The sequence below is a fragment of the Sinocyclocheilus anshuiensis genome, unplaced genomic scaffold (assembly GCF_001515605.1).
Source record: "Sinocyclocheilus anshuiensis isolate Anshui unplaced genomic scaffold, SAMN03320099.WGS_v1.1 scaffold483, whole genome shotgun sequence".
In the NCBI taxonomy this organism is placed as follows: domain Eukaryota; kingdom Metazoa; phylum Chordata; class Actinopteri; order Cypriniformes; family Cyprinidae; genus Sinocyclocheilus; species Sinocyclocheilus anshuiensis.
Genome location: NW_015552580.1, coordinates 439,049 through 453,446, shown reverse-complemented (window position 1 = coordinate 453,446; position 14,398 = coordinate 439,049). Strand labels below are relative to the sequence as shown.

The following is a 14,398-nucleotide window of genomic DNA, read 5'->3' as shown; positions in this document are numbered from 1 at the left end:
TTCAGCAGGGTCGCATTAAATTGATCAAAAGTCACAATTAGTCACACAATTTAATTTCAAATAAATGTAACTTTCTATTAATCAAAGAATCATGAAAAAAATATCACGGTTCTCATAAATAATAAACAGCACAACTGTTTTCAACATTGATAGAAAGAAATGTTTCTTGAGCAGAAAATCAGCATATTAGAATGATTTCTAAAGGATCATGTGACACTGAAGACTGGAGTAATGATGCTGAACATTCAGCTTTGATCACAGCAATAAATTACATTTAAAATATGTGACCCTGGAGCACAAAACCAGTCTTAAGTCGCTGGGGTATATTTGTAGCAATAGCCAAAAATACATTGTATGGGTCAAAATGATCGATTTTTCTTTTATGCCAAAAATCATTAGGATATTAATTAAAGATCATGTTCCATGAAGATATTTTGTAAATTTCCTACTGTAAATATATTAAAACTTAATTTTTGATTAGTAATATGCATCGCTAAGAACTTCATTTGGACAACTTTAAAGGTGATTTTCTCAGTATTTAGATTTTTTTGCACCCTCAGATTCCAGATTTTCAAATAGTTGTATCTCGACCAAATATTGTCCTATCATAACAAACCATACATCAATAGAAAGCTTATTTATTCAGCTTTTGGATGATGTATAAATCTCAATTTTGAGAAATTGACCCTTATGACTGGTTTTGTGGTCCAGGGTCACATGTATCAAAATAGAAAACAGTTATTTTAAATTGTAATAATATTTCACAATATTACTGTTTTTACTGTATTTTTGATCAAATAAGTGCAGCTCCAGTGAACATAAGAGACTTCTTTCAGATACATTACAAAATTCTTACTGAACTTTTGAACAGTAGTTTACACATATACTTGGACTTTCCATTGACAAGTCCGTTGGTAGATGTTTTTTTTTAACTGACACTAGGCAGAACGCCAACTTCTGCTACTCAGCCCAGCAGCGCACTTATCGCCAATGTCAATACAGCGCAACAGTCACTGCCCACCTTATCAGCAGCCTTGGTTCCGGAAGTATTTTTCCCATTCATTTTCTCCATAGGGATTTAAACCAACCAGCTCTGAGATGAATCAACAAACACTGACTGAAATCAAAAAATATGTGAAAACCAGAAGCAAAGGCAAGACTGTGCACTTAATGTTTTTTATAAGTGAATGAACTGCAGTCCCATGAAACACTGAAAATGCTGTAGTATAAAACTATCGATTTAATTATCATTGATATACAATACAATATATTTGAAGTTTGTTCCAAAATATTAAAATACACACCAATATATAAGTAGTTTGAGAGTGCAGTGAAACTGCCTCGATTATATTATTCGCAGTGATTCATGGGACTGGGCTGCCGCTGATAAGCACTTTTGGAGTGGTTTTTATATGGTAGCATCAACATATGTTGGTCTTCAGTGGGAATTTGTCTTGAAGTTTGATAGCTTGGCCAGCATATATTGGGTTATCACTATAAAATGATAATTTAAGCCTGAAAATGTTGGTGGTCTTAGATCAGTAAATGTTGAGAAGCTTAAAACAGCACAGTTCTGACAGAAAATCAGACCCGCAGAAAGAAGCCCTGCAGGTGTTCATGACTTTATTATTAAACATCATCAGCTGCGGTTGCATTAAGATTGTTCATTCAATGTTTTTTCCCTTAAAACTGATTCTTTGTGTATGTCATCATGATGCCATCAGTCTTCTTATAAAGAGATTGATATTAAGAGTCTGGTTGATTTATATATTTACACACAGTGTAGTTATCATATAAGTTATCATAGTTCTGTTATCCTATAACCATTTGGCAAAATGTTACTGACTAGTAATTGACAAGTTCTGAAATCATCAGTGTTCATAACTCTCAATCAAAATTTATTTGTAAGAAAGGTCTTGTTATCAGTAAAATAACAGCATTAGTCTGTTTGTGTCTTTTATGAGTGGTTATAATACTCACAACTGCTCTGTTTTATTGCAACAGCAGTTGCAAAAATATTTTTAATATTGAGCAATAAAGCCAGGAATCACCCGACTGCTAATACACACTGTTGTCTTTTTCTGTGTTTATGAGTCACTTTATTTTAAGAGTGATTCCAATAACTAACCTTGGCATTCAATGTCTGTGTGTATCCTTGAGCCAAATGTACAGTAGCATTGGGTTTTATCATTTGGAAGGAGTCTTACAATAACAGCGAATTCGCAGACAAAAGGACGTTTACAGTCAGTGCTCACATTAAACCTACTTGAACACAAGATCAAGACGTGTAACATATGTGATTGATTTCTCTCTGCAGGCATCAGACCTCCCATAATGAATGGCCCCATGCACCCTCGTCCTCTGGTGGCACTGCTGGATGGGCGGGACTGTACGGTGGAGATGCCCATCCTGAAGGACGTGGCCACCGTGGCCTTCTGTGATGCCCAGTCCACCCAGGAGATCCACGAGAAGGTATCTAGCACTTAACGTCACTTACTGTTTGGATTAATCACTTACTGTATATTGTTCGTTTAAATGGCTTTGGCAATGGCTATAAAGCATCTGCTCAATCAATGTAAATATCACAGGTCAAAACAAAGCAAAACATTTTAAAATGTAAATTTCTCCACCTTTGAAATGTTTCTTAGTTTCTGTTGGCTTAACCAAGACCATGTGGGCAGAGAAAAATAACATAAACCCATAATATCTCAGCCTACTTTTTCACCAATCCAATCCAGATTCCTACTTCTTAATTCCCACTATTTCACTAAGGAGTATGTCGCGGCACAGAAGTAAAATGCATTGTGAATGCTGTTCATGTGTTTAAGATTTATTATGACTGTGTGGAGTGGTATTGTTTTTTGTCACTGGTTCGTACAGATTAATATATCATGTAATATACAGTATGTTAGAGTATGGTTCTGCAATACATCATAGATCCCACTGGCTCGACGTGATGGAGCCTCTTTGGCTTTGTTACATGGAAAAAAGCACTTCATCTCACAGGCTAAAAAAGTAGATTGCACAATGGGTAATATTTATGAGGCTGTGAGCGTTTTTGCCAGAAATGAGTAGAATGATTCATTAGATGAATTCACTGGGTAGCATGATGAAATCTCACAGTCATCCTCCCCACTGTACTTCGTGTGATTTATTTATTTCAGTCTCAATCTGACTTGCTCGCAGCTATTGATCAATAATTTTCTTTAGCATTTGTTAAAACTAGATGGGCGGAATCAGATCTGTCATGTTGTGATGGTTCATTGTGAAAGAACTCGTTTCTCTTTGTCAATCTTTGAGAATGTTTGACATTTTTCTTGAATGAACTTTATCTGAGTCTAGTGTCGTGTGTCAGAAATAAACCATAAACTAAAGATTTTTAGAATGTAATTTATAATGACATTTATAATATTAATCTATCTATCTATCTATCTATCTATTTATCTTATCTATCTATCTATCTATCTATCTATCGAGATAGAAAAGTAATTTTTATTGTAATTTTATTTTTAATTGTATTTTGATCAAGTGAATGCAGCTTGGTGAAAATAAGAGACTTTCAAAAACATTTAAAACATTTTTACTAACCCAAACTTTTAAACAGTAGTGTGTACTAGTACATTTTTGTTTATATTTAGAATATATTTCATATTTTTAATTATTCTATGTATAGAATGTATATCTTGTTCATTGTTAATTCATGTTTGTTCATAAGACATTAGGTAATGCTAATTTATACAACTTGAGATGTTAATGTATTAGTTTATGCAGAAATTAACATTAACCTAGATTAGGTTAATCCTAATTAATTAAACATTAATCCTAGATTAGAATTTCAGTTAGAAGAAATATGTTCTGGTATTATATGCTTGCAGACAGTATGCCAAATCTGAAGGATACAAAAGCAAACAAACAAAAACAAAAAAACAATAGGGCCAAATTTTGGCCAATAATGGGGGAAAAAAGCACTAGGGACCCATACAAGTGTTTGTGGATCAAATACAACTGGCTGGAAGAAGAGCAAGTGCACCATTTGATAGTGTGTTCGTACACAGAGGAACGTTGATTTGCTGCTGTCTGTATTATTCAGAGTAACTGTTTTTTTTTCACACTACCCATGAACCTAAATTGAACTCATTTGCTCTGTTCGTTCAACTGGCTGCACACAAAAGACCAGTCGTCGCAGGCTACCATAAATCATTCACTCTCAACACAATTCACCTAATTCCATGTCATATAAATATTTGCTCCCTCTCGATGCGTTCGTGCTCATTCAGACCTTTACTGTGGCCGGAGCCCGCACATATTTTTTCTGCTGATTTGTCGATTGCTCTTGGCATGTTTTGTGTGGTTCTGGGTGGCTGCCACAACACTCCCCAGGCCTGCACAGACAGATGGCACTCCCTTTCTGCCCCTTCCCACAAACCTACAAAGATCCTCCTTATTTGACTGCTTTAACCGGCTGCTGCTGAATGGACAGAAATTATACAGTCTCCTCACACAGAGAAAAGAGCTTCTGATAAGATAGAAAATCAATTGTCTGTCTGGGAGAGAAGTTATTAGCAGATGATAAAGTGGTGTGAAGGCTGTAAAAATTCTGTTTCATTCTGGTGCAGCTCATAAACAACACTGATTGCTTAATGTGGTGATTTTTCTTGATGGGTGTCAAACCAAATGATGTTTTTCATCATCAACCAGAGTTATAATGTAATAAATCTGTTTATGTTGTGTGTTACTCCAGAACTTGATGGTTTATTAGATTATGCCAAGTGTTTTCAAGTAAACTGATTAATCATCATGAACCCTTTGTTAGTGAAGTTGTACAGTGAAGTTCTTGTTTTATCAGCAAATCATGTTGGAGGCTCTTAGTGTTTGTCATAATACTTTGCTTTAAAGAGTTTTCCTCTGCCTCAGGATTTTCGAATCAGATTAACAGTGTAAAGACATGATCCCTGAAGTGCATAATTAGCTCATGACAATGAAACACATCCCCACATTCTTATTACCAGGGTTATTATCGTTGAAATATAAAAGAAACATTTCAGCTAGTTGCCAAGGCAACATTGCTCAGTTTTACTAAAACTAAAAACTATAGACATATTGTTAAAAGCTAAAATAACTAGACACATTAAAAAAAAAACATAAACTAATAAAAATGACAAACACATAAATGTACTAAAACTTTAAACTGAAAATGAAAACAAAATATTAAAATATAAAAAAAAACTTTAATAGTATGTGAATGATACTAAAATAGCACTGCTTATTACCATAGATTGAAAAACTCATTACCATTACTACATTACCATGTATCTTGCATTTTATTAATCCATCAAGTACATTTGCAGAATGGTAGTATTTATACAATGGTAAACACTTGATTTGATCATTTTTATATTGATTAAAATCAACAAATAAAATTCAGCACCACAAATATTACCATGAGGTTTAAATAATTAACAACTGAACTAATATACTGTTGTTTCGGAACTTTCCAATAAGTATTAAAATAGAAATACAAACAATATAATATAATTCAGCCGTTAAATGTGTGGCAGGTGAAATGAATTCAATTCTTCTGGCTTAATGTCTGCCCATATGAAATTGTAGTAGAACCTGGAGTCTTGAAATTAATTTCATTGCATAACTGAGTGTTCTTGACCAGGGTGAAATTGGTTCATACCCTGCAATGCTGTGCATATTAATACTCATTAAAAAATTCTAACTAAACTATTGTTCCTAGTAAATATATAATAGAACATAAGGAGTTTTAGAGAGACCCGCACATGACATGTGCTCTCTCACATGACTCGCATAACTATATATATATATGTATATATGTATATAGTATATATATTATATATATTTATATATATGAATTAGGAATTCATTACCAGTGTTGGGGGTAATGCATTACAGGTTATGTGAGTTACTTTTTTCATGTAACTAGTAAAGTAACGTATTACTTTTTAATTCACAAGAAAGTATCTGAGTTACTTTTTCAAATAAGTAATGCCAGTTGCTTTGTTTTCCCATTTATTGACTGCCAGCTCTCCTGTCCCCATGTTGAGAGAAATCAGGAGTGAGTGCAGAGGCGTTGTGTGCGCTGTGTAAACAAGATGTTACTGTAGTTCTAGACTAAATGTCAACATGCGTTTACTCATCTCACTCGCACAAAATCAGATTCAGTATTCCTCAAAATGAGAAAAAACGTTGAAATGCAAACTCAGAATATGACGCAAACCTGCAGTAATTAAATGTTAAATAACACAGATATAATACATATTTAATCCCATTTTATTAATCAATGTCTTTGCTGGTGACCTTCAGTGATCCAATTCAACCATACTAAGCAAAAATGACTTTAGATCCGAGAAAAAGTAATGTAAATGTAACGTAACACATTACTTTCTATAAAAGTAACTAAGTAATGCAATTAGTTACTTTTTTATGGAGTGATGCAATTTTACAATGCATTACTTTTAAAAGAAACGTTCCCCAACAATGTTCATTACCATGACATATTAATTTGTGTTCTCATTTTAGTTAAATTGTTGCCACAAATTAAGAATTATTTCCCACTTTAATAAATTGTGGGCATTTTGTACTAATTTCTTCTCTCGTTTTAATTACATCGAAAACAGGGGAACAAATTAATGAATTATGAGACACAATAAATGGCCAAGATAAAATGTTTGTCATCAAGTCATGTGCAGGGCTCCAGAGATTCACTCTTAGTTAGGATAAAAATCATTTCGACTCGCCCCTCAGTTCGAGAGCTGTTCTACTTGTGACTGTCTTCTTCTCATAGACTGACTGTAGTTTGTGTCCACTCTCTCAGGTTTTAAATGAAGCAGTGGGTGCACTCATGTACCACACCATCACCCTGATGAGGGAGGACCTGGAAAAGTTCAAAGCACTTCGTATAATCGTCCGCATTGGGAGCGGCTTTGATAATATAGACATAAAGTCTGCTGGAGACTTAGGTAATGGTTAAGAAGGTTTTCCATTACATCCCACACGTTGCACAACAGTGTGTGTGTGTTTGCTGTATGAAGAGTCTGACTGTAACCCGTCCACATCCACAGGAATAGCAGTCTGCAACATGCCAGCAGCTTCAGTCGAGGAGACGGCAGACTCCACCATGTGTCACATCCTAAACCTGTACCGACGCACCACCTGGCTGCACCAGGCTCTCCGGGAGGGCACGCGGGTCCAGAGCGTGGAACAGATCCGGGAGGTCGCGTCTGGGGCGGCCCGGATCAGAGGAGAGACGCTGGGGATCATTGGTCTAGGTGTGTTGTCTCGCATAGCCAGATTTTGACTCTCGACGTGATCCACTTCGCTGTGTATTCTGGCCAAGAACCGCCGACTGAGACAGAAAGAGGTCCTCTGAACGAGATATAAAGTAACCAGCTGTTGTTTGTTTTGTTTTTATGTGCTGTTTAGGGATGAGTAAATCTGAATACACTGGTGCAGGCAGAAAAAAAAAAAGTAAAACTTCTAATTATGGAGCCACCAGTGGCTTTGAAGATAACAGAAAGGAAACAGTTTGTAATGTGTGTAGACTGTGATCTGCGTTTCTGTCCATCCAAAAGTAATTATTTCACCGAGCAAAAAGAGTGAAGTATACAGTTCCTCATTTCAGTGCTTAACAATAGTTTTTTCTGCCTGCCAGTGGCCAGAAGTTTTGTGTATGTGTGCGTGTGTGTGTGTGTGTGTGTGTGTATATATATATATAGTTTAGGATCAGTATGACTTAAAAAAACAAATACTTTAATTAAAAGTATAATAATTACTATAGATATATTCATTAATGAATGTCAAACAATTATATATATATATATATATATATATACGTATATATATCACAGGTTCCATAAAATATTAAATAGCACAACTGATAATCGTAATTTCAACACTGATAATATTTCTGAAGGATCATGTGACACTAAAAACTGGATTAATGATGCTGAAATTCAGCTCTGAATCACAGGAATAAATTACATTTTAAAATATATTCAAACAGAAAACATTTTTTTTAATAGTAATAATAGTTTACGATATTACTGTTTTTACTGTATATTTTAAAAACGAAATAAATGCAGACTTGGTGAGCATAAGAGTGTTCTTTCAAAACATAATATCTTACCCCAAACTTTTAAACAGTAGAAATAATACATAAAATAAGCTCAATGAAATCCTGACCACATTTGGCTTTTTGCTGAAATTCAATACCGATGCGTTTTATCTTTCTCATCTCTTCTGTTTTTTTTATTTTTTGGCAGACTGTAGGAAAAGTAACTCAACTACACACCATTTGAATGAAACTTGTTTTGTTGTAATGTCAATTTGCCATGACACCGACAGGCATAATACTGAACTAATGTGATACAAACAAATAATTTCTTTTATTGATGGTTTATGTCTGCTCTCAGGGCGTGTTGGACAGGCGGTGGCGCTGAGGGCCAAAGCATTCGGCTTCAACGTGATCTTCTATGACCCGTACCTGTCTGACGGGTTGGAGCGAGCCCTGGGGCTGCAGAGAGTCAACACCCTGCAGGACCTGCTCTTCCACAGCGACTGCGTCACCTTACACTGCAGCCTCAACGAGCACAACCACCATCTCATCAACGACTTCACCATCAAACAGGTGTCGCCTACAGCCTACAATCACAAGCACAAGAGCATACATGAGCTGGTGCCACATTCGTGTTTGATCAATACCGTGTGTTGACCGTAGATGCGTCAGGGCGCCTTCCTCGTGAACACGGCGCGTGGCGGTCTGGTGGATGAGAAAGCTCTGGCCCAGGCTCTGAAAGAGGGCAGAATACGGGGAGCAGCCCTGGACGTCCATGAAACAGAGCCCTTCAGGTGAGAGACAACAACATTTGATGTTGAAGAATTGTGTTGTTTTGACATTTGGATGGATTGCTTGCTCCAAACTCCATTTCTGTTCCACACCCTGCCTCTACGAGTCTTTTTCGTGTTGTTATTTGGCTGCAAACCCCACAAAATATGAGTCTGTTTGCTACAAATGCATTAGAAGGGATGCAAAGAATGCGAGTTGTTTCCTGAAGGCAGTTTCAAAGGAGAAAAGCAGCAAAGAGAAATGACAGCATAAATAGTGGTTCACTTTTGTAAATGAGGTTAAATTGCTTTCATACCAATTGTGAAAGCCAGTGTTATTTTAGTATTGTAGTATGTATATACAGTATATTTATTATTTTAGCATGTATATATATATATATATATATATATTTCTTTAAGTTTTTATCATTTAGTTTAATTTGTTGTTATAATTTTATTAATGTTTAAAATATTATTTTTATTAAATTTTTTTATTCTTTTCTATTTAATTTTTATGTGCTTTTGTAATTTTTAATAGTTTTTTTTGTGTAAATATTATATTACTATTTAGCTTTAATCAGTTTTAGTCAGTTTCATTTGAATTTATTTCCTGTGCTTCAGCTTAATTTAGTAACAATATTTCGATTTAATTTTAATTTAATTTTATTTCAGATTTATTTGAATTAACATAAAAAAAAGTTTTAGATTCAGTTAACAATTAGAGCTGTCAAGTGTTTAAAATTCCATGATGTGCCGATGAATTATTCGCAAATTAATCACACAACAATTTGGGCTTAGAAATGAGCCCCCAAAAGTTATTATTGTGTTAAATGGAATAGACATTACAATAAAGTAGCTTTAGAAAGAAATATTTTGATTCAACATAGAAAAAAAAGAATATTAAAATATGAAATGATACTCTAAATATGAAACTAAAACTGTCAATCGATTCATTCAGAAATGAAGCAAGTGAATTTTTATGGACGGCTTACTAGACTCGTTCAAAATCGCGGATTCATTCAGTAACGAAACACTACTGTGTGTTGCTCAGAGATGCACAGCAGTTTTGCTGTGGCTTTGTTTGAAACTATTTTAGTTGGCGAAATTGCGCAAAAGCAGAAAACTATAACAATATTAACTTGTTTATTGTACTGTTGTATAAAATCAATATCACATAAGCAATCGCCAAGATATTCTGATTAAAAAAGCACTCTTGCTCATGTGATGTTGCTAAACTGTCAAATTATATAAATACAAGACAAAAATCCATAAGGGTCATTTTTTGCCCTCATACTGTATGTAAATGCAATTTCCAGGGCTAGAAAAGTCATAGAAATGTATTAAAATCTTCTTAAAATCTTATTAAAATTCTCTGCTCTAAAATATTTCATTGTCTAAATCAGTGGTTCTCAAACTTTTTTCAGCCGTGTACCCCCTGGGGCATTTAACATTCTTCTGCGTACCCCCTCTCTTCCAGACCGCAGTCACAACTTTTCTATTAAAGGACAATACATTATTTGCCCCCTTAAATTGATTTACAGGTGCATTTTTTTTACCTTTATAGAGGCAAATATTTTCTATCCTTATTAATTGTGTCATGTTTTATATCATATTCTTAACATTCCATTAAGTGTATTATTAATATAATAAATAAAGCAATAAATGATGGCAAATCAAAGTGATACTTGTAGATTTAAAAATAAAACCGCCAGTAGGTGGCGGCAAGTCGCTGTTTTTAATGAGCCGGGCGTCGCGTCATTCATTCATTCATTCAGTAACAAAAATGCTGTAGTTATGAATGGGTTATTAATCACTGACTCTCCAAATCGTTCAAAGCCACAGATTCGTTCACTAATGAAACACCGCTGTATGTTGCTTGGAGACGCACACCAGATGATACGGATTTCGTTGGAACTATTATTTCGTTGCAAAATAGAACAAACATGACAATTTTCTGTTTAAAATGTAGACTACATTTAAAATGTAAAATGTTCACTTAGTCTTTTTTTGTTGAACTGTTGTAAAAATTGTGTCTGTGTCGAAGAGAGTTTAAATCGATTTCAGTCCGTATCAATATTTGCTCTTCATGCTATTAAGTGAAGATCTACTTTAAAGATACATTGAACAGCCATGCGATTTGCTAATGCAGCATATTCAGCGGGCATCCTGTCACATGCTACTGTGCACGCTGCTTGTGTGGATGCAGTCAGTTTTGACCGCAAAAGATGAGGTAAGCTGATTGGATGTCATGTATTTGACTGTTTACGACACTCCCATTTTCCTGTTTTTACATTAGAAGCGGCATTTTGATTGTCAGAAATACATGTTCGGTTTTAATGTTACTTTAAGTTGGGGTAGAATTCAGTGAATGCCAAAACTCAGAATTTTGTTCGCATACCCCAGTTTGAGAACCACTGCTCTAAATCTTGCTCTCTAGAAAAGGATTTTTCCTCCTCTAGTAATCACGAAGAACGGAAGAGTTCATAAATTCATTGGTCACCTTGTCCATACACTGTCCTTACACTGACACACACATACAGCTGTATAAGAGTCTGACACGCTCATTGAGTGAATATGACTTCAGTTTCAGCCAAGGTCCTCTTAAAGACGCGCCCAACCTGATCTGCACCCCTCACGCGGCGTGGTACAGCGAGCAGGCCTCCATTGAGATGCGTGAGGAGGCGGCGCGGGAGATCCGTCGAGCTATTACCGGTACGTCACCACATGACGCTGTCAGTAACACTCTTTACTGCCTCAGAGCTGGCATTTGTCAAATGATTTGAGAGCACTGGGTGTCTGACCTCTTTCATCAGTTGAGTGAAAACCTTGTTCTTTAATTGCAGCTCCGCAGGCTTGATGTGCTGTGATCAATGACTCGGGGTTTTCCTGTAATGAAGCTGTTTTCCTCCTCCAGGTCGCATTCCAGACAGCCTGAAGAACTGCGTCAACAAAGAGTTCCTCACACAGACCACGCACTGGGCCGGCATGGACCCTACTGTTGTTCATCCAGAACTCAATGGAGCCTACAGGTACAGCAAACTACTGAAGAATTCATTTATTGTAACTGAATGTAGGATACAGGTGGTGCTGTTGTGTTGTATTTGTACAGACATTTTTACCAGGACTTCTGGTGAAAGAGTAATCCACAGATGGCCATGCAAGATTGCTTTTACTATGCTTATCAGTACTTTGGATTTCTCAGTACATGTTCCTGGTGTTACAGCAAAATTCTTCTAATCTTTCTTCAATAATGTCACTTGTAACCGCCTCTGAAACGCCTATGCCATGTGCAGTGGTGTATAAAGTACCTGAAAGCCATACTCAAGTAAGAGTACAGATATCTTACCAGAAAATGACTTTGGTAGAAGTTGAAGTCACCGTTTAGAATAGTACTTGAGTAAAAGTCTTAAAGTAATATATATAATATATATATATATATATATATATATATTATTATTATTATTATTAGGCTATTATTATTATACCCTCACTGGGGGCTGAGCCCCCATAAAATGAAAATCCTAGAATCGCCCCTGGATATGGGTTTATTGCCCATAATGACATCTAGGGAGCAGAGTGGACAGTAGCCAGTATTAATTATGATATGTACTGTATATAGTGCTGGGAGGTATGACCAAAAATTTATATCAGGGTATTTTTCAAAATTATACCGGTTTCACGGTACATTTTTTTTTCATGCATGACCGGGTGTTAACCATATTTTCTATCGCTAAAAGGGTCTGAAAGTTGCTAAATCTAGTGCTAAAGTCAACCCTTAACTCGTGTGTGTGAGACGCGGGAGCTGATGGCAGGGGGCGGTGGATATTTGTGGCGGTCAATGTGGATATTGTGGATGAGTTCTTCTGTGTCATCACGTTCTATTAGTTCTACAGCTTCAGTTTCTGAACTTTCACGCTTAGTAACACATACAGCTGTTCCCTCACCTCAGTGCAACAGTGAAAAACCCTTTCAAACAGTGTCGTGTTCCGAACGTTGTTTAAGCGACATACACCGGTATTGCGGTATTTTAAAAATTCATATCATAACAAAAATAAACACCAGTATTCGGTATGAACCGGTATACCGCCCAGCACTAACTGTATATAATAACATTTTATGACTGCAAATAAGATGAGACACCGAATTGCTCATATGCACACATTTTATGAGAAAACAAATCAGAATAATAATAAAGAAACTGAAAAACAGAAATTGATATCTAATAACAAAGATATTGAAACTGACTTGGGCATTTAAAGGGTTCTCTCCTCTTTTTTTCTTTTGAAATTTGAAGTTAATTTCTGTGACCATTTCAATTGTTTATGATTACTGAATAAGATTTTTTGAAATAGTTTTGATTCAGACTGATTCACTAATGAATCATTCATACCGATATGTGAATCTTTTTGACTAATTAATTGAAAAGAACTGATTCAACTGACTAGATAACTGAAATATATATATTCACTATTGAAATTTTCGTTTCAATATACACGGCATCAAGCTGCTTATTACTTTTATATAACAGCAATATTATAAAAGACAAATTTTCAATAAAAAAATTTATTAATAATAATACACAATTTTTAAAATAATAATATAGTAACGTTAAGTAATGTAGTTACTTAATAGTTCATTAGCTTAACTGTAGGGTGTTTATATTTATAAAGATAAAAAAAAAATGATAAATGTTTTTGAAAGAAGTCTCTTATGCTCACCAAGACTGCATTTATTTGATCAAAAATACCGTAAAAACTTTTAAATTGTGAAGCACTACACTTTTAAATAACTGTTGTCTTTTTAATATATTTTAAAATACAATTTATTCCTGTGATAGCAAGGCTAGTTTTCAGGATTCTTTAATGAATAGACATTTCAGCAGCATTTATATGAATGAAATACATTTTTTTGTAGCATTATACGTCTTTACTGTGACTGTTGATCAATTTAATGCATCCTTGCTGAATAAAAGTATTAATATCTTAAAAAAAAAATAAAATGCTGACCCCAAACTTTTTTAATCGAGATTGTACAATATGATGCATCACATCATATGTGTGATACATTTAAACGTATCTCATCCAATCAGATTGTAACTATCCATTTTTTAATCCACCGTTATGCAGTAAGTTCTAGTTCAATAGAGTGGTGGAACTGTGATGTCACTTTGTAGGCAAAAACCCGGAAGCGAGTTAGCATTTTAGCACTTCCGGTTCCATCGTCCCAGAGTCAATGGGTTTTTTGAATGGGATTTTGGTTAAATCCCTAAAATAAGGTCCGTGGTTCACACAGGCTCAAAATACTTTCACGTTTTATTCTACGACATAAAACACGCCAGTTACACCCCACTCGTGATTTTTTAAAACTGTTACGTTTCTTAAAAAAGACGGTTGCTAACAAGTTGCTAAATGGAACTACAGGCGTCGGAGACATTCAACGTCATCACGCCGAACAGTTTATCAATCAGTATTTTCCAATCGTAGTATAATCTGTAATACAATTAATTGTAGAATAACCAGTTAATAGTTTCCCGCATTTTATATTGTTG

General features: G+C 35.1%; 1 protein-coding gene across 3 annotated transcripts in view; it reads left to right on the top strand.

Annotated features, from left to right (window-relative positions):
* Positions 1 to 14,398, top strand: part of ctbp1 (C-terminal binding protein 1) — a 26,327-nt gene that overhangs the window by 9,982 nt on the left and 1,947 nt on the right. For all 3 annotated transcript variants that reach the window (XM_016456075.1, XM_016456074.1, XM_016456073.1), the window contains exons 2-8: positions 2,318 to 2,472; positions 6,842 to 6,986; positions 7,089 to 7,295; positions 8,439 to 8,653; positions 8,744 to 8,874; positions 11,435 to 11,562; positions 11,765 to 11,879. In XM_016456075.1, the coding sequence (XP_016311561.1) occupies positions 2,318 to 2,472; positions 6,842 to 6,986; positions 7,089 to 7,295; positions 8,439 to 8,653; positions 8,744 to 8,874; positions 11,435 to 11,562; positions 11,765 to 11,879 (1,096 nt within the window). The remainder of the gene's footprint in view (positions 1 to 2,317; positions 2,473 to 6,841; positions 6,987 to 7,088; positions 7,296 to 8,438; positions 8,654 to 8,743; positions 8,875 to 11,434; positions 11,563 to 11,764; positions 11,880 to 14,398) is intronic.